The following is a 19,412-nucleotide window of genomic DNA, read 5'->3' as shown; positions in this document are numbered from 1 at the left end:
TTTCAAAAATTTTAATTAAAATTATAAAAGAAAGTCTATTATTTAAAAGAAATTCAAAGTAATTCTTCAAAAGAATTTAATAAGAATATTCAAAAATTTTAATAAAATTCTTCATGAGAAGAATTACATTAATTTTAAAAAAAATATATTACAATTCTTTGCGAGAATTTAATTATTATAAGTGAATATTTGGAGAAATTATAACAAAATTGTATAAAAAATAATTGAATTTCAAATGAAATTAAATTATTTTTAATACAATTTTGTTAAAATTTTTCCTAATATTCAATTATAATTAAAACTTTTGATAAAATTGATCAAAACAATTTACATAATTATTATCAAACATTTAAATTAAGTTCTTTGCAAAAATTTAAATTAAATAAGCAGAAGAGAACGATTATAAATATAGATTAGCGTATTTAATGTAGTGCAAATTCTTAACAAAAAAAGAAAAAAATTTTTTTTAGTGGTACAAATCTAAAAAGAGTATCGAAATAGTAGAGAATCGAATAAAAGGTAGTAAATAGAAGTTTTTAGTATATGAAGGTAAATTCTGAAAAAAGTGAAGAAAAAACCCTGAAACGAATAGGAACACTACTAAATAGTCAAGAAACGTAAAGTAGAAATTTTCTGATTTTTCATGAAGAAACAGAAGAAATAATTCGAACTAATTGTACTACTTTTTATAGGATTCGATAAAAGTGAATGACAAAAGCATCTGATTGAATTTGAAATATTTAATTGAATTTTATAAATATTTAATTTTTTTTTTCGAAAGTAGATCCTTATTTGTCAACTTAACGTGCTTAAAGTAGATTTAAGAGTAAAGGTAGAATTATTTTTATTAGATATAGGTGTACCAGTGGTGTACGTGAAGAGTAGAGCAGGTGGTATAAGAACCATCAGCACAGTATATAATGTACACATATAACGTGGTTAAATTTTAAGTAAGGGGCTCAGAGCGCTTGCCATCTGGGCCGTGCTTTTGGGCCTGGTGAACGGCCCAGTCCCTGCAGCGCGTTGTCGTTTTCACCTTGCACCTTAGTCGTAATTTAGATACCCATACATCCCCGGACTTGAAAATCGGTTTGCTTTTCAAATGACATCACTCTAGCACAGGCTTATATACAATGTATGTAACTATAAAGCACATATACCTGGTGTGAATTCTCCACTGGGAGGAAGTTATAAATTCTTCATTGGAATTTAAATTTAAAATTCTAAATTTCAATGAATTTCGAAAAAAAAAATTTCCTTCTCGATTAGAAGATAGGAAAAGTAAAATAAAAATAAAATCAAAAAATGAAATTCGTGACAATTTTTCTTACAAATCAAAAACGAAATTAGGAAAAATGTTTAGGAGAAAAAATATAAGTAAATTTAATTTCGAAAAAAAAATTTCACTATTCAATATAGTGAAAATTGAAAATAGCCAAAAAGAAGAGAAAGTTGTTGAGAAATGTCCTTGGAAATACGATATCATTTTTACTGATATTCCAGGTGTTTTTCGAGTCTCGGTAATATATTTTAAAATTGCAATTGTTCGAGAAATTCAACAGGTATATAACGTGGACTTGTCAGTAAGAAACTAGTTAAAGCGTGTCTCAGATCCTGGGGAGTTGTGCAAATATGCAAATGGAGAAGAATTGCTTGTTTAGAGAGTTTATATATACGAGGGTCGTTGTCAAGTTGGGAATCCCCCCTTAATATCGTCGTAAAGTAGCCCCCCAAAAGTATAAAGTAGACAAAGTTTTAGAAGAGCGAAGAATCGTATTTTTGCCGAAAACGAAAATTTTTGAAAATTCTTCCTTGGAATGTAGTGTTACAGCTTCAAATCGTCGAACTATGGAAATGCCAACGAACAATGGGACAAAGAACATTTTTGACGATACATAAGCCGGCTGCTTAATACGGTGTACATTGTGTGGTACAAAAATCTAGGATGCCCAAAATAATATTTTCTCTATACAAAATATTAAAAAAAAACTCACCAATTATTTCCTCATCCAGATCTGTTAGAATATTTGTAATTGCATCCATCGTTGGATCATCAAAGTCCGAAGAATCCATTGTTTCAAAAATCACCTTCTCATCTGTCAAAAAAATTCGAAATTAGAATTTTATTTCCCAAAAAAAAAAAAAATTCTTTTAAAAAGTAGTTTTCGTTAAAAAAGTTTTAAGTTTTCGTTACATAAATATAGTTTTTATATAATTTATTTATTAATACCAATTACTGCCCAATCAATTGAGTAATTTAATTTTAATTATAAAAATAATTAAGTATAAAAATGTTATCAAGTGTGACTTGATGACAAAGAAAATACTTTTTTTCATTTCAGACTTTTGCCCCAAAGACTGAATTTTATTATGTATATTCAAACAAGTCGTTAACAAGTAGATATCTACTTTCATCTTTAACGTTATTATCTGCGGAATATCACGTCTTTGTTGAAAGTAGAAGCTAGATAAAATCAATCAATATCCAATGCCTAACATGACAAAAGAGTATAAACGAGACAAAGAGACGAGACAGAAGCTCCCCTTATTTTTCGGGAAAATCCCAATTATGCTTTCCACAATATTCCCAACAAAGGAAACTACATCGAAAGACTTATATATACTGCATTTCCAATAGAGTCATTAATCTGAAGCGAATTTCAAAATTACCATTGATAGAAAAAAAAATCAGACTAATAATATAATTAACCGTGAAAATTCTCGTTTTCTTTCTCCAATAATTAATGGGTCAAAGAAAATCTGAACAAAGTGATAAATTTGGTAAATTGATAAATCTGAAAATTTTCAGCTATGATTTGAAAACTCCTTTGTTTGCTTCTTTGTCATTTAACATTTTTAATAATTTTTCTTTTTAAAAATGTTTTGAATTTTAAAATTAATGTACCGAAAATCATTGAAATCTTGCGAAGTATTTATCAAAAAATTTGAAATTAATTCAATTCTTTTGAAGGATTTTTCAACATTTTTTAAAATACTTAAATTCATTTGAGTAATTTTATTAAAATTGTATTAAAAATAATTGAATTCTTGTAAAATTTTTTATTATTTATGAAAACAATCGAATTCTTCTAAAGAATATTATTAAAATTTTTGCAAATAATTTAATCCTTAGCAAGAATTATATTAAAATTTTTTAAAATAATTGAATTGTTTTGAAGGATATAATTTTAATTTTTTTGAAAATAATGCAATTTTTTTTAATAATCTTTATTGAACATTTTGAAAGTAATTGAATTTTATATAGAATTTCTTTAAATTTTTAAAATAATTGATAGAAAATTCAATTTTTTTAAACAATTTTATTAGAATTTTCGAAAATAATAAACTTTTTTTGAAAAAAATTTCTTTAAATTTTTTAAAAATAATGTTTTTTTAAATCATTTTAATTGAAAATTTTTAAATTAATTAAATTAAACAAAGAATTTAAAAAAAAAATTTAAATAATAGTGCCTGTTAAGAATTATAATTGAAAGTTTAATTATTGAATTTTATTAAAATTGTATTGAAAATAATTTAATTTTTCGGGAAAATGTTATTATTTTTAAAAATATTGGAATTCTTGCAAAAAATTTTATTAAAATTTTTACGAAGAACTTAATTAAAATGTTTGATTATAATTGAATTGTTTCTATCAATTTTATCAAAAGTTTTAATAATAATTAAATATTATAGAAGAAATTTTAACAAAATATTCAACTATAAATAATTAAATTCCTGCAAAGAATTGTAAAATTTTTAGATTTTTAGAATTAAAATTTTTAGAAATAATTCTTTTGAGAAAATTTAATAAAATTCATATTGAAAATAATTGAATACTTTCAAAGAATGTTATCAAAATTTTAAAAGCAATTTATTTTTTAATATTTTTAAATGAAAATTTTGAAAGTAATTGAATTTTATGAAGAATTTCTTTTAAGTTTTAAATTAATGGTGTTTATTAACAATTTCATTATTAAGTTTTAAGAACAGTTTTTAAGAAAGAATTCCATTCTTCTCAGAATTTTATTAAAATATTACAAAATAATTAAATTCTTTCGAATAATATTATTAAAGTTTTAGACAATAATTGAATTATTTTGAAGCTTTTCTTTAATTTTTTTTAATGTAGTCTATTTTCTAAAAATTTGTAATTATTAATTTTATTACTAAATTTTATTAAAATTACTGTTAAAAAATTGAATTTAATTGAAAATAATTAAATTCTTTAGATGAATTTCTTTAAATTTTTTAAAAATATTGTTTTTTTAATAATTTTAATTGAAAATTTTTACAATAATTGAAATTTACAAAGAATTTTACCAAAACTTTTGAGAATAATTGAATTTTATAGAAAAATTTCATTACAATTTTTAGAAATAATTAAATCTTTTCTCTGAATTTTACTAAAATTGTTTCGAAAATAATTGAATTGCGAAGAATTTGACTATTTATAAAAATAATTGAATTCTTCCAAAAAATTTTATTGTTTATGAGAATAATTGAATTCTTCCAAAGAATGTTATTAAAATTTTTCAAAATGATTATTTTTTAAAAAATTATCATATTCTTCCAAAGAATGTTATTAAAATTTTTGAAAATAATTGAATTCTTTTGAAGAATTTATTACAATTTTTTTTTTAAATAATGGAGTTTTTTTTAATAATTCTTATTGAATGTTTTGAAAGTAATTGAATTTTATTTATTTTATTTTAGTAAAATTTTAAGATTGTTTAAAAAATATTCATTAAAAAAGGCTTTCTTTCAACGAAGCAAATCTTTACTTTGCTGCAGTTCACAACGTATAATCAACGATTTAGAAGAAAACAAATTGCTAGATTTACATTTTTGTCTAAAATAATTTTTACGTTTCTTGATCTACAACTGGAAAAAGATAAATTTGTAAACAAAATATTATTGTTTTATGAGTAAAAAATTCTTTCTTTCAATCGTTGATAATAAACGACATTCGTAAATTTTTCACACAAACAAAAAAAATTATAAATATTTAAAAAAAGCAAAAAATATTGAAAAAAAGAAAATTTACAAATTATTGAAAATATTCAAAAATATAAAAAAAAAATCTTAATTTAGTTGTTTAAATGAAAGCAGCGATTTGAAATTTAAAAAAAACCGAGTTTAAGGGTAAACTCTCGAGCTTGTCACAAATTGAGAAATTCAATTGGCAATCTCGTATAACTAACGATGTGAAGGATCTGCTGAAAGCAACAAGACACCGCTGCTGCTCTCCTCTGATCTTTACGATGTTTTCATCAATAAATTTGAAACCCAAAAAAGGGGGAAGTCTGCGAATAAATGTCGAGAGTCTTTTTCAGTATTCGAATCCGCCCCTGGAGATTTTTTAAAGGGAAAAAAGGATGTCCCAACCCTCATGTTCATGATTCGAACTATGTAGTGAAAAAAAAAGAGTGAACAGAAAAGAAAGAAGGTGAAAGAAAGATAGAAGTAATGTGGTATTACAAAGAAGAGAGAGAGTGAGACAGGAGGAATCGGTGGGCCTCATTGGGGCCCTGAAAAACTTGAAGGATAAAGAAAGAAGAGAGTATGTATATATGTATATACATACACAGGACGGAAGAAAGAAACTCATGGCAATCATGAGGAACAAGTATAAGCATAAGTTTATAAGCGCGTGCCCGCGCAACCGACGGCAGATGCGCTCCCAAACGCAGCTGTCCTCCTACAAGTGGTGCTCAATCATCCCCTTTTTTCCTCCGTTTTTCCCCAGGTTATACATTTTATACATATATACTATGTATTGCTCATGACAATGAAACTACAGCCTGTTTTTCAAAAAATAATGTCTTACGTGTTTGATCCTGATTTGAAAAGGGAATAAAATTCACGTGCGGCTCCTTTCTTCAAATCGAAAGATTTTCATCCACTTTGACACAGTTTTTACGACCTCCAATCACAAAGAGGACCTCGTTTTTCTATTCCTTTATTAAAGGATCTCTTCTCTTGCTCTAGTTCTTCAATAGCCTTTGTTGTGCCCAAAAATTTTTCAGCTTCCCGATGAATCTAAAAAAAAAGGAAATATATATATACTTTTCAAACAATGAAACTATTTTTAACTGTAATGCTAAATAAATCATTTTTCTCTCAATTCACACAGTTTTTAATATATATTTAATAAATTGTTAATATGTGCAAGTTTCCTTTTTTGCGGTACAACTCCACGGAAAAAAATAATTCAGGAAATTTTACAGAACGAGATTTCCCTGAGTTACCTAGTTTCAAATTAAAAAAATTTTACTTTGCGTAAGAGAATAACAAAGGAACGATCCAATTTCATCTACTATGTAAAAACAACTTTTTTAAATCAATTTTCAATGTTTTCATTATCAAAATTTTCAGAGAAAGGTAAAATTACAATTCAATTATGTGGATAAGTCTATGTCGAAAGTCCTAGACAAAGAAAAATATTGAAAAAAATTGTTATCAAATATTGTCAGTGACAGCTATGAATAAATTGATCAATCATATTCATAAAAATCTGAAATGTTTTTATCTAATTCTACATATAAATAATAAATTAAATAGAAGCATTTTTTGCTCAAAATTTCCTTTGCTCCCATTTCTATTCTAATTGAGTCAATTTTTAATTTTATTTTCAATCATTAAATTTGGAACAAAATTTTATTAAAAAAATTTAATGCTATGCATGACAATAACAAAAAATTGAAAATTTTATTTTTTAGTAAATTTGCTTCTAATTTTCAACATAGAAGAAAAAATTATCAATCCAAAAAAAATTCTTGCAAAGGATTTTATTTAAATTTTTGAAAATAATTAACTGTTTTCGATGAATTTTATTAAAAGTTTTAATAATAATTAAAAATTTCGAGAAATTTTAACAAAATTGTATTCAAAATAATTTAATTTCATGGGAGAATTTTATTATGAAAATAATTAAATTCTCGCCAAAAATTGTAATAAAATTTTTATAAATAATTCTTTCGAGAAACTTTAATAAAATTCTCAATGAAAATAATTGAATTCATTCAAAGAAATTAAATAAATTTTTTTAAAATAATTGAATTGTTTCGTTGAATTTCATTCAAAGTTTTGAAAATAATTGAATATTTGGAGAAATTTTAACAAAATTGTATTGAAAATAATTGAATTTCAGCGAAAAATTTTATTAGTTATAACAATAATTGAATTCCTGCAAAGAATTGTAAAAAATTTATAGAAATAATTCTTTCGAGAAAATTTAATAATTTTCATATTGAAAATAATTGAATTCTTTCAAATAATTTTATTAAAACTTTTTAAAATAATTAGGTAATGTTTTTTTTAATCATTTTAGATGAACATTTTGAAGCTTAATTAAATTTTATGAAGATTTCTTTCAAGTTTTCAAAATTGTGGTGTTTATTAAAAATTTGATTGTTGAATTTTATAAACATTTTTAGGAAATAATTAAATTCTTCTTAGAATTTTATTAAATTATTACAAAACTATTGAATTTTTTCGAATCTTTTCTTAAATTTTTTGAATATCATCAATTTCTGTTAATAATTTTATTTATTATTTTTATTATTCAATTTTATTATAGTTATTAATAAAAAATTGAATAGAAAATAAAATTCTTTTGATGAATTTCTTTAATTAAATTGATTTATAATTTTTTTTTTAATAATTTAAATTAAAAGTTTTGAAAGTAATTAAATTTACGAAGAATTACTATCAATTTTTTAAAATAATCGTGTACGTTAGAAATTGCAATTAAAAATTTGATTATTGAATGTGATTAAAATTTTTAGGAAATAATTGAAATCTTCTTAGAATTTTATCTCTATTTTTTTGAATAATTAAATTCATTCAAGAAATGTTATTAAAATTATGAAAATAATTTAATTCTTCCGAAAAATGTTATCAAAATTGTATTCAAAATAATGGAATTCTCATGAAGAATTTTATTATTTGTAAAAACAATGGAATTCTTTCAAAGAAATTAATTGAATTGTTTCGATAAATTTCATTAAAAGTTTTAAAAATAATTGAATTCTCACGAAGAATTTTATTATTTGTAAAAATAATTGAATTCTTTTGAGAAAATTAAATAAAAATTGTATTCAAGATAATTGAATTCTCACGATGAATTTTAATAAAATTTAGAGAAACAATTCTTTCGAGAAGTTTTAATTAATTTCATATTGAAAAAAATTAAATTCTTTCAGAGAATTTGATTAAAATTTTTGAAAATAATTGAATTTCTGTGAAGAATTTTATTATTTATGAATATAAATAAATTCTTGTAAAAGAATTTTATTGAAATTTATAAAAACAATTATTTCGAAAAACTTTAATAATATTCTATCAAAAATAATTTCAAAGAATTTGATTAAAATTTTTGCAAATAATTGCAATTCTGCGAAGAAATTTATTAAAATAAAATAAAATTGCAAATAAAATTTTATTTTATTTTTGCATAATGCTCCAATTTTGCAATTTTGTACCATATATATTAATATAGAAAACTTCTGATAAATATAATTTTATGCCGGTGAGAATATTTTAATTTATTTGCAAATCGTGAGGTGACTTGTAAATGAAATTCGACTGTGATTAAACTTGTAAATAAATTTAAACACTTTGTTAGTAAATAATATATCATCGGTTTCAATGGGGAATGACGCATGACACATATAACGTATATATTGATTTACCCTTCTTTTTTTTCAAGCAAGTCCGAATAAAAGGGGGATGCTTTGGTGCATTAAATGATGGCCATGGAAAGGGATTATGACGCATTTGGTGTATAATCAAAAAGTGCAGGGAGCATGTGCGTAATAGGTTTCTTTGTGTGTACGATTCGAAAATAATAATACTTTAATGCAAAATTGAATCAAATGACAGACAAAACTGATTTTAAACAGATTTCCCTGAATTGCTCAAAACTTATAAATTGAAAATCATATGATTTTCAGTTTAGAAGTTTTGAGTATTGAGGAAATCTTAAGAATATGAAAAAAAATAAACAAAATAAGATTAAATTTGTTTACATTCTAATCGAAGATTGAGGAAATTTATTCTAAACAGAAAAACAGAATAAAACTTTGTATCAAAACAGAGTTCATTGACCTTCTCTTTGTCATCTGGTTTTCCAAGATTTTCCAAAGAGCGCAAATTTTTCAAAAAGTATTAAATAATCTAAAAACGATAATTTATGAAATTTAAACATTTAAATCGATAATTCTTTTATAATTTATAACTTTGTTTAAATATTGCGAATAAAAATTAATTTCTAATATTTTTTACACTAAAAAGCAAAATAACTTTAAGTTATTGTTAGCAATATTAACAATAAAGAGTTATTGTTAGTAATATTAACAATAAAGAGAAAAACTAATAAAATTCCATTTTTTACCAATTTTGCATTAAAATAATTTAAATAGCTATTGAAAATCGAAAATTTGACACAAGTCAAATGAATTTAAGAAGAAATATTTCCGCTCGTCAAAAGTTCGTTTCAAACGAAAATTATGAAAAATAATTTGAAATAAAAAGAAAAAAAAATATCGGACCTTTAGAAGCAGTGCATCAAGCTCGGCAAAAAGATGAAATCCAGGACAGCTGATAGAGTTTTTGGCGGGATCCTCGTGCTGCGCGAACAGTCTGGAAAGGAAGAGGAGGAAAGTACGATGAAAAAAAGGAGGAAGAAAGGGGAGTCTTCTGGCCCCATTTTGTTGCTGTTAAATAAGAATAAAGTTTCCCCACCACCATAGGGTTCGGATATAAGCACCTATATACACAAGCAAGAAGCTTTCATGCACTCCGGGCCCAAAAGGAATAAAGAGGCGCTACACCTGGTCGCGCTCAGCAGTTTCGTGAAGAACGCCCTGCGTGGCACATCTCTCCTTCTCTCTCACTCTCTCATCGTTTATAATATATTATAAGTTTTCGGTCCTCTCTGCCGATTTCATTTTCTCTCTCTCTGCGCCACTTCCGAAATATATGTATTCAACGCGCAGAACCTCAACTCACTTGACAAAGAAATCCGGTCGCGTCCTGCGTCATCATCATCATCATCATTATTATACCAGAAAAAACAGAGTTTCAGAAGACATTATATCAAGTTCAGTGTTGTGCAGTGAATCGAGTTTATCGGACGGTCCAGAGTGTCTAAAAATCCATTTGTACTATCCGTGCCACGAGGTCACTAGAGATGAAGATCCATGAGATGAACTTTTACAAAGACAGTCATCACACACATCCTCGCCGCAACTACCTGAAACAAATTTAATTGTTTTATATTTCAGAAAAATAGAATAACAAAAACAAACTACACCCGAATCTTCGTTTTCTATCAAAGGTAATGTATTATTTATTTTTCAATTTTTAAATTTGAATTAAACACTCGAATTAATCGATTCTCGAGCGATATTGTTGTAATCACTTCAGATTGTTAAGAGAAAGAAACCGCGAACAAAGGACTTCAAATTATTAATATTTTGTCGAGAAATGTGATAAACAATTAACAACTTTGACACATCTCGCGACTTATTTTACTAATAAACTTCAAAACAAATATTACTATTTAAATAAGAAGAAAGAAGAATTTTTCTAACTGTACAATTGAAAAATATTAAAGTATATTTTCCAAAGTAGTTAATGTATTAAAAAGAGATTACGCAATGGTGAATAAACGACAAAGTTTAAGGGTTATTTATATTTAGAGTGAGAGGGAATATAAAGTGCCCTTCATTAACATGAAAGATTGTACAATTTCGAATACAAACAAACAAGTCTTATTTTGTTTATCTAATAGTATCAAAATAGTGAAATTCGAAATTTAGCCAAGGGAAAAAATCGCAAGCACTCGAAATATTTTTTCTGATTCGGAGTTTTCTTTTTTTCACCCAAAAAAAAAATGTATTATGTTTACCACTTGTCCCCGTAAATTAACGGTTTTTCAATGCTTGAAACACTTTCTTTGTCGGAAAGACAAGTTTAAATGAGTAACCAGTAAACTTGATATGTATCTATATTCAAATCAGAAACTTTCATGTCACTATTATTATATATATTTGTTTAAAATTCTATTGTATTTCAAAATACCGAGTAGATCGGATTATTTTCCCTCCAAATCTCACATTTATTTGTAAAACAAAGCAAAAAAAAAATTATTTACAGTGAGATTTTGTTTTTTTTCGATCCAATATCGAAATCTGATTCTGGTACAATTTCAATATAATTGTAAATTTTATTTTTTAATTAATATTATTTAACTTTCTAATATAAGTTCTCTTTCTCCCTAAATTTGAATAGAAAACCAAAATGTTTACTAATTTGAATTAGAGACTAACTGTTTGATTTTGAATTAGTAAATATTACTAATAAATAAGTCGAAATAACTGTTAGTAAAATTCACTAATAAATTAGTAAAAGTAATAAATTCGTAAAAATTTTTACCAATTAAAATTTAGAGAGTTGATTTAATCAAGTAGAAATAATTTTCAATTTTCTATCGAAAATTTTTATTTTAATCAATTATTAAAATTCCATTAATAAACAAATTTTATTTTTGCTCACAAATTTTTTATTTGATAAAATAAAATATTTTTTCAATTTCTTTCTAATTTTTAACTTTAGTTCTGTAATTTTTTTAATTAGTAAAAATAAAAAAATAAATAAATAACATAATAATAAATAAAATAAATTTAAAAAATTCTAATCAATTTTTTCTTTGTTGTCTAAATATTCTTTGTCTCTTTTTTTCTTTCACAAACAAATATTTGGAACAAAAAGAAAAAAGAAATGAAGTCAAGGTCAAATAATTTTGGTCATTTTAACCTTTAGTTTTAAAATTGAAAAAAACCTATGGAAATAAAATTTGTAAAATTTATTTAACCGAAATCGTAATCGTTATATCAGTTAATTTTGTCTTTGTTTGTGGATGACGTCATCCACTTATAGAGAAATCAATGGGAGTACGCGTGTTAAGTATAACTTACTACGATCTGATTGAGTGTGGTAAACGTGACTAATTATATAAGAAAGGGATTTAGTATGATTCGAAAAAATGTTGAAAATTGTTTGTGTACACGAAAGCTTTATTATTCGTTGTTAAAAAGCTATTAGCACTGATACTGATTATTATTTCGGATATAAAAAAAAATTATTTACCACTAACATTTTTTATGTTCTCGATATTGTAACAATTTTTAATCATCGAATTTACTATATTATTATTTATTCTCCAAATATATTTATTCTATAATATTTATAATTCATTGTAATGAATTTTTCAAACTACATACTAATTAATAAATCAACAATAATAAACTAATAATTAATAAAATAATAAATAATCTTCAATAATAAAAAAATAATAAATAAAACTAACAATATTGAATCTAATAAAAACATTTGAACTGATAATAAAATTACTTTTGAGAAATTAATAGAATCATTACGAAATAAATAAAATCGTGAAATGAATATTCATTCTTTTTTTTCTTTTTTGAAATTTCCAACCGATAATAATCTTCAATTATATTATGAAGAATATTTAAAAGAATATTTGATTTAAAAATTAACAAGTGAACGAATTCTCAATTATTTTTGTTGCCAGAGTTTCAATTTTTACTCTGTCAACGAAAATAATTGAAAATTCGAATTAGATGTTTAATTTTGTCAATTAAAATATTGTGCAAGATTTTCGCAGAATTTCTACATTATTGGAGCGAGTTTGGAAAAAAGTAACGTAAATGATTTTTTTTTTTTTTGAAGATTGGGAAAATTGCAGCCAAGCAAGAGAAGAAGAGCTGTATTTCAAAGAAGCGTTTCAGGTAAAGGATTATTAAGTTTGGAAGTAACGGTCTATGATTTGTGATTCGAAGTAGAAAAAGAGCCTCTCTGATTTGGAGACTGACCGCCAAGGCCACATTGGAGGGCTCTACAATATACAATATACAATATACAGTTTAGCTTCGATTTTAGGGCTTATATATATTTTTCACAATTCTTTTTTAGTGTGCGTGTTTTGTTCGAATAAAGGTGATTGAAGAGAGAAAAAAATCGCTTTTTTTTGTACATCTATAAAAAGAAACTGATTTCAAAATTGATTAATTGCATTAAAGACAGGTCGAGATTCGTGACAATGTTTCGATTTGATATTTTTTTAATATTGCACTTGTCCCGGCCTATCGAAATGCAGAAAAATCACACAAAGAAGAATTTGTTTACACAATGGAAAAGAAGAACTTCGAGAGGGGAGGAAGAGAGAGAAAAAGAAAAAGAAAAAGAAAAAAGGGTGACGACAATGTTTCGAGTTTTCGGCAGGCGGGGATGTGAGCATTATTTGTGGGATTGGATCAAATTGCACTCGTCCCGGCCTGCTGGACTTGCTCGAGTAATCTTCTGATATACCTTTCGATACCGTTACTCTGGATCTGGACCTCAAGAAAATTTACACAAACCTCTCAAAGAGAGGCCTTTTTAAAACATCAAGCTCCGAATTCAATATTCCTGTTTATTCTCACATTTTCTTTAAATGTTATTTGATACACTTTTTTTTAAATATATTTACTTTTTTTTCTTCTTTCTTTCCTTCTTTCTTTCTTTCACATTCTGAAATTACAGGTACTTAAGTGAATATGAATAAAAGTGGAGGATTTAAATAATTATTTCCAGGCAGTCGTTCCCATCAGTTTATATATATATGTATATACAAGAAGAAAAGAAGGTGAAAAGGAGAAGAAAATAAAAAAAGAAACTGACATCCGTCCACGGTCTTTTCTAGCACACTTTAAATCGAACTTTTTAGAGGGTGTCTGCAAGCGATTATCTTGGAGACAGAAGGTTTGTGCTGCCAACGGTGCGTACAAAATACAATCGGAGACCCCAGGGCCAGTTGGACTGCTAGTTTCAGCTTTCAGCTTCTTAATACTAGACTGGGCACTTTTCGGCGAGATGGTTTCGTCGAATTTTTATTTTTCAAACTGCGAAGGATGCACGAACAATTCCTTTCTAGTATTAAACTAAACAGGGATCTGTTCAAGGACGTGGGCACATTTTTTAGATTCTCCCTAAAACATATCGCGAGAGCATTGAAAATTTTTCATCGATAATCCTTGGGAATAGAAATTTTTCGAAAATACCACAGCTTTATTGTGTTTTTTCAATTTTTTGAAACCTCTGATTATCTAAAAAAAGGAAATATATACATTTAACATTTTTTTAGTGTCGATTTAAATTCTGGAATCTATTCTATTGTTTAAATGAATGCAATTTAATTAATTTTTCGTTTGTAGAAAAATATTAAATATAATTTTGTAGTAAAATATGAAATTAAAAAGCTATTTCCTACTCAGACCGTTTTTTACAAAAATCATATAATCTATACTTTATAATTTTTAACAAAAAATTTAAAACAAAGACTTATTTTACACTATTTAAACAATATTTTCGAAAAAACTCTGTAATTTAATCTGATTATCAGTTTGAAATTGGTCCGAACTTTGAAAAATTATTTTAAAAAATCATGTGTGCTCCGAGAGTTAATATTAGAGAAAATGCAAAAGTTCTAAATTTGTTTCTATTTTATAATAATTCACTACTTGAAAATGGCGTCACGTTATTAAAATCTTTTTTATTTTTGTGAATTAAATTTTTTCCATCATCAGAATTTATTGTATTGAAATATAAAATTTTAGACTGAAAGTTCATCCAAAACCAAAGATATGCAGTATAAATAAATTCTTCCTCTATGAAGAAGAAATACCTACATAAATAAATAAACAAAAATTTTTGAATTTAAAAAAAACAAGAAAAAAAACAAGAGAAATCATTTACAAAAACGTACAGAACTTGAGAAAAAAAGGCAAAACTAAAATCTCCTTTTCAATTTATATTTACCTCTTTATCAAATTCATATTAAATTTCTTTAATCTAATCTAAACAATGAAAATAAAGAATTTAACTACTGTATTCAAATATTTATTTAATCCACGAAATTAATTTATGAAACCAAATAATTATTAAAGTTTATTAAAGAAGATGAAAATTTACGATTCCACACGTAAATTTCTTTATTTATTTTTCACTAAATTTTATATTAAAATTATTAATTTCTTCCTAAATGTAAAAAAGCGATAAATATCCTATTGATTTTAATTAGCGTCAATAATCTGTAAATTATTGAAATTTCACTAAATCATCAGTCAGATTTCACTGATTAATTAGCCAACATACGCTTTTTGAAATTGGTGACATATACTTATCGCTTGGAATCAGTGAAATTTTACGCTAAATCAGATTTAGAGAATTATAATTTAAAAAACATGGAAAAAAGAATTTAGTCAAAATATTTTTTAAATTACATAAAATAAAGACAAAATGAGTTTAGAATTAATGCGGATTTATGATTTCAAATATTCCTCTAATTGCTTTCTGTAATTGCTATATTACACTGTTCACTAGACTATAAGCGTTAATAGTAATATTAAAGTAAATAATTTAATTATTAGGTCAAATTATATAAATAACTAAATAAAATATAATTTAATTGAATTAATTATTAACAATTAATAATAATTAATATTTATTTAATTTAGAGAAAAATAAAAAACTATTAATTGTTTTGGTCAAACGATCAATTTAATTATAAGAATTTTACCAAAATTTCTGTTTTTTGTAAAATTCTCAATTAAATTGATCATTTGATCAAAGCAATTAATAATTTTTCTCTAAATTATTACTACGATGAAAGAAAAAACTTGTAAATTTCTTCCTCTAATTTTCTATTTATTAAAAATTTAATGCCTATTTAAGTAATGTTTATTAATATTTAATAATAATGTAATATTTAATATTCAATTCAATTATTTTATTATTTTTTATTTATTATTTTACGCTATTTTAGTATTTTATAATTTTAGATTTATTAAATTACTCTATATTTATTAATATTCAATTAATTTAAATATAAATAAATATTTCAATTTGAATAATAGTTCATTTACTTCTGAAAATACTTTTTTTGGTTCAAAAAATATCATTTCATTAAAGTTTATTATTCAGCAAATTAACTTAATAAATAATTTCTTTGATAAAAAAAATATATTTAAATTTGAAAAAGAAAATTAATTTCACTTAGAAATACCGAAATACTTTATTAATATAAAAATTGATTTAAGTGATAAAATATTTATTCAATCAAATTCGTATAAAACTAATATTCAAATACTTGAATAAATTAAATAGACATTTCTTTTTTAAGATTTAATAAAAAAAATTCAAATAATTTGAATACTAAAGACGATTTTAGAGAAAACTATTTTTCTAAAAATGAACTGAAATTCACAGTTTTTCTAAGGATATTAAATTGAGACAAAAAACGTATCAAAACATTGCTTCGCAACAATTTTTGATGCTTTTTTGTCTCAATTTGATATTCTAGAAAAAACTGAATGTTTTAATTTATAATAAAATAATTAAATTCATAAATAAAAAAAGTTTAGGTATTTAATTATTTTAGTAAATTTAATTATTTTTATTTGTGAATTTAACTAATTTTATCTACAAATTTAATTATTTTATTATAAATTAAAATATTCACAGTTTTTCTAAGAATATCAATATTGAGACAAAAAATGTTTCAAAATAGTTGCGAATTGTTTTTTATAATAAAAATAATTAAATTTACTAAAATAATTAAATAAGTGAATAAATTAATTAAATAATGAATATTTAATTTTGTCACTCGGTTTTTTTAGTTAATTTAAAAACAGTTTTGATTTACTGCGAAAAATTGCTCCGAATTATACTGCAATGATATTAATTTCTGAAAAAGAAATTTAGAAATGTTAATAAAAATTTCATTTTTATATTAATTTGAGAAGTTTAAAATAAAATTAATAAAAAATATTGGCACTTCTCACAATATTTTTTTGTATAAAAGAAATTATTTCCTAAACTCGAATCAACAAGTCTCGATGCAATCAAACAAGTAGAACAATATTCTAATACAAATTTCTAAATAAAAAATATTCCCTATCTTCTTATTTATCAAAAAACGTATTTAATACGAATAATTTTTACAAAATAATAATCTAGGTATTTACATATAATAAATATTTATTTGAAATAATTTATTTATTTTTTAACGACGAGACAATAATTATTTGTTGCGGTATTTTTTCGTTTCTCTCTTTTTTTGTCCGAGGTAATCGAACACAAAGAATTATGCCACGTGGATTCAGTTTCGACACTATAGCTCTCTAGGACAAGGAAATCAGATCGAGGGAACCCCCCATGGGAGAATTAGAAGGGTGGCACAGGCAACAAGCATTTATCTGCATTCTTTTTCCTATATACGCATTTATATATATCCAAACAGTAAAAGTCCCCTGGATTTGTCCGGTGCATAACGACTGTTATTATCGCACCCTGACAACAACCAAAAAGGTAAATTTCACCTCGTCTATATATATGCTTTTTCCCTTACTTTTTTCGACTCGCACAAACGTTATTTCTTTTTTCCATATCAACCGTTGTTTGAAACGGTTACAAAATACACTCTCTTTTTTTTCTCTCTCTGTGTTTTCTAACCGTGAGAGAGAGAGGGGGATGAAGCGTATTGGGGGAAGAGAATTTCTTTGTGTAATTCGCATCCCTCTCCCATTTCACCGGACCCGATTCGGATCCTCGATTTTCAAAAGGAATGGATTTTGGATATAGTATATATATATATATATATATATATATATATATACTCTTTGTCTCCCTATACGCAGCGTCTCGTCCGCTTTATATCATATGCTCTCCTCCAGGTCAACTATTTTAATTCGTTTCGAATAAATTTTTTAGAAAGAGTTTCTTTCTTTCTCTCGAGAAAAAAAAATTTATTCGAAAGAAAGAAAGGAAAAAAATAAAGAGAGGAGAAAGTTCAAGGGGAATAAAAAGTGAGAGGATAGAAAAAAGAGGAAAGTAAGGGATGAGACGAGAAATAAGGGCGAGAATAAGTGAGAAGAAGATAAGAATGAAATAGAGCGAGTCGAATAATAATGTGAAAAAAAGGGAGAAAGAGAAAGAGAGAGAGAGAGAGGAGAGAGAGAAAGAAAACTTGATCAAAGAATTATGGAAGGAAAGAGAACTCGTAGGTACGTTATGTTCGATCGAATAAGAGTGAGCACAATAAAAGTAGTGTGCCTCCATAGAAAATAAATCCTGTTTTCCATTGAACCCGCGGGGAAGATGTACCCATGTATATGTGAGAAAAAGGAGCACGCGAGTACAGGCACGCGTATGTGCGAATGTGATGGTGCAACCATCCTCTTAAAGAGTCCCACGGTTCGAAATAAAACACCTGGTTCAAGAAATATGTGTGTGAGAATATACACACAACTCACTCTTCTCTCTTTAAATATACGTACATACCTGGTTCGAATAAAAAAGAAAAAACCCCGCGCACATGTATGCGTGATTCGCTCATCCCGAAAAAAAAGCCTTGCGCCCGCGCGCTCCTAAAACCCAAACGCGCGGCACCAACACTCACGTGGACAGGTTTTTGCTTCCTTATAAACTTTATTCAACTCTTTACAATATGCCCAAAAAAGGGTTCACCGTACATACGCAAAAACCATTCATATGCTAAACAATAAATTTACTGAAAGAAACGAATCCCTGTCTTATGAAGAAGGGCCCAGCTGCAGTTTTTCAGGGTGATGACGAGAAAAAGAACTGCAGCATTCGAAAGAATTGAAAACAATCAGTGTGAAGATGTTTTGTGGCAAGGTGACAAGAAGAATCTCAATTTTTAGTTATTCCAATCATAATTCAAAATTTCAAACCATTTCTTAAATTCGACTCTCAATTTTTTAATATTTTGGCGAATGCAAAAAAATATTCCCATGGGAAATTTTTCAACAAATTGATTTCCATTCACTTGTGACATTTTTCTGTATTCTACGTTCGCAGGGAACGAAAATAAGTTCAAATTTTACCATTCGCGAAAATTCTACACTCTTTCAAGAAATTAATTACTAATACATTCTTTCAATTTATTAGTTGTGTCAATTTTGGACAATTTAAAAAAAAAAATTTTTAATTTGAACTTCGAAAAGATTTTCGAATTTTTATATTTCTTCAAAATTTACGATTGCTTCAGTGTTTAATATTCCACATATTAAATTATATCAAATTAATGATATTAGTTAGATAATATTACCTTAATATCATTAATATTAATTAATTAATATTAGTTCAATAATATTAAATTAAAAATATTAGTTCAACAATATTAAATTAATAATCAACAATGTTTAGTTAATAATCAACAATATTAAATTAATAATCAGTAATATTGAATTAATAATGGTTCAATATTAAATTTTAAAAATAACACTGGGTTACAAAAAAATGGTCATATCGTGTTTATTCAA

At 25.1% G+C, this 19,412-nt stretch overlaps 1 protein-coding gene across 7 annotated transcripts in view; it reads right to left on the bottom strand.

The window, feature by feature from the left end:
* The window catches only part of LOC122509003 (signal transducer and activator of transcription 5B), a 44,435-nt gene that overhangs the window by 23,135 nt on the left and 1,888 nt on the right, over positions 1-19,412 (bottom strand). For 3 of the 7 annotated variants that reach the window (XR_006302279.1, XM_043622723.1, XM_043622726.1), the window contains 4 exons: positions 10,012-10,255; positions 9,552-9,642; positions 5,828-6,039; positions 1,995-2,096 (listed from right to left, as the gene is read on the bottom strand). Coding sequence is in view for 6 of the 7 variants with exons in the window: in XM_043622723.1 (XP_043478658.1) it covers positions 1,995-2,073 (79 nt within the window). In the remaining variant the exon portion in view is untranslated. Of the gene's footprint in view, positions 1-1,994; positions 2,097-5,827; positions 6,040-9,551; positions 9,703-9,769; positions 9,789-10,011; positions 10,256-19,412 lie in introns of those variants that run through there. The other 4 variants (XM_043622725.1, XM_043622727.1, XM_043622722.1 and 1 more) reach the window with 4 other exon arrangements.

The sequence above is a fragment of the Leptopilina heterotoma genome, unplaced genomic scaffold (genome assembly GCF_015476425.1).
Source record: "Leptopilina heterotoma isolate Lh14 unplaced genomic scaffold, ASM1547642v1 Lhet_59, whole genome shotgun sequence".
NCBI classification, from domain to species: Eukaryota; Metazoa; Arthropoda; class Insecta; order Hymenoptera; family Figitidae; genus Leptopilina; species Leptopilina heterotoma.
Note: the sequence above shows the minus strand (reverse complement) of the source record. Positions and strands in the feature narration are given on the sequence as shown.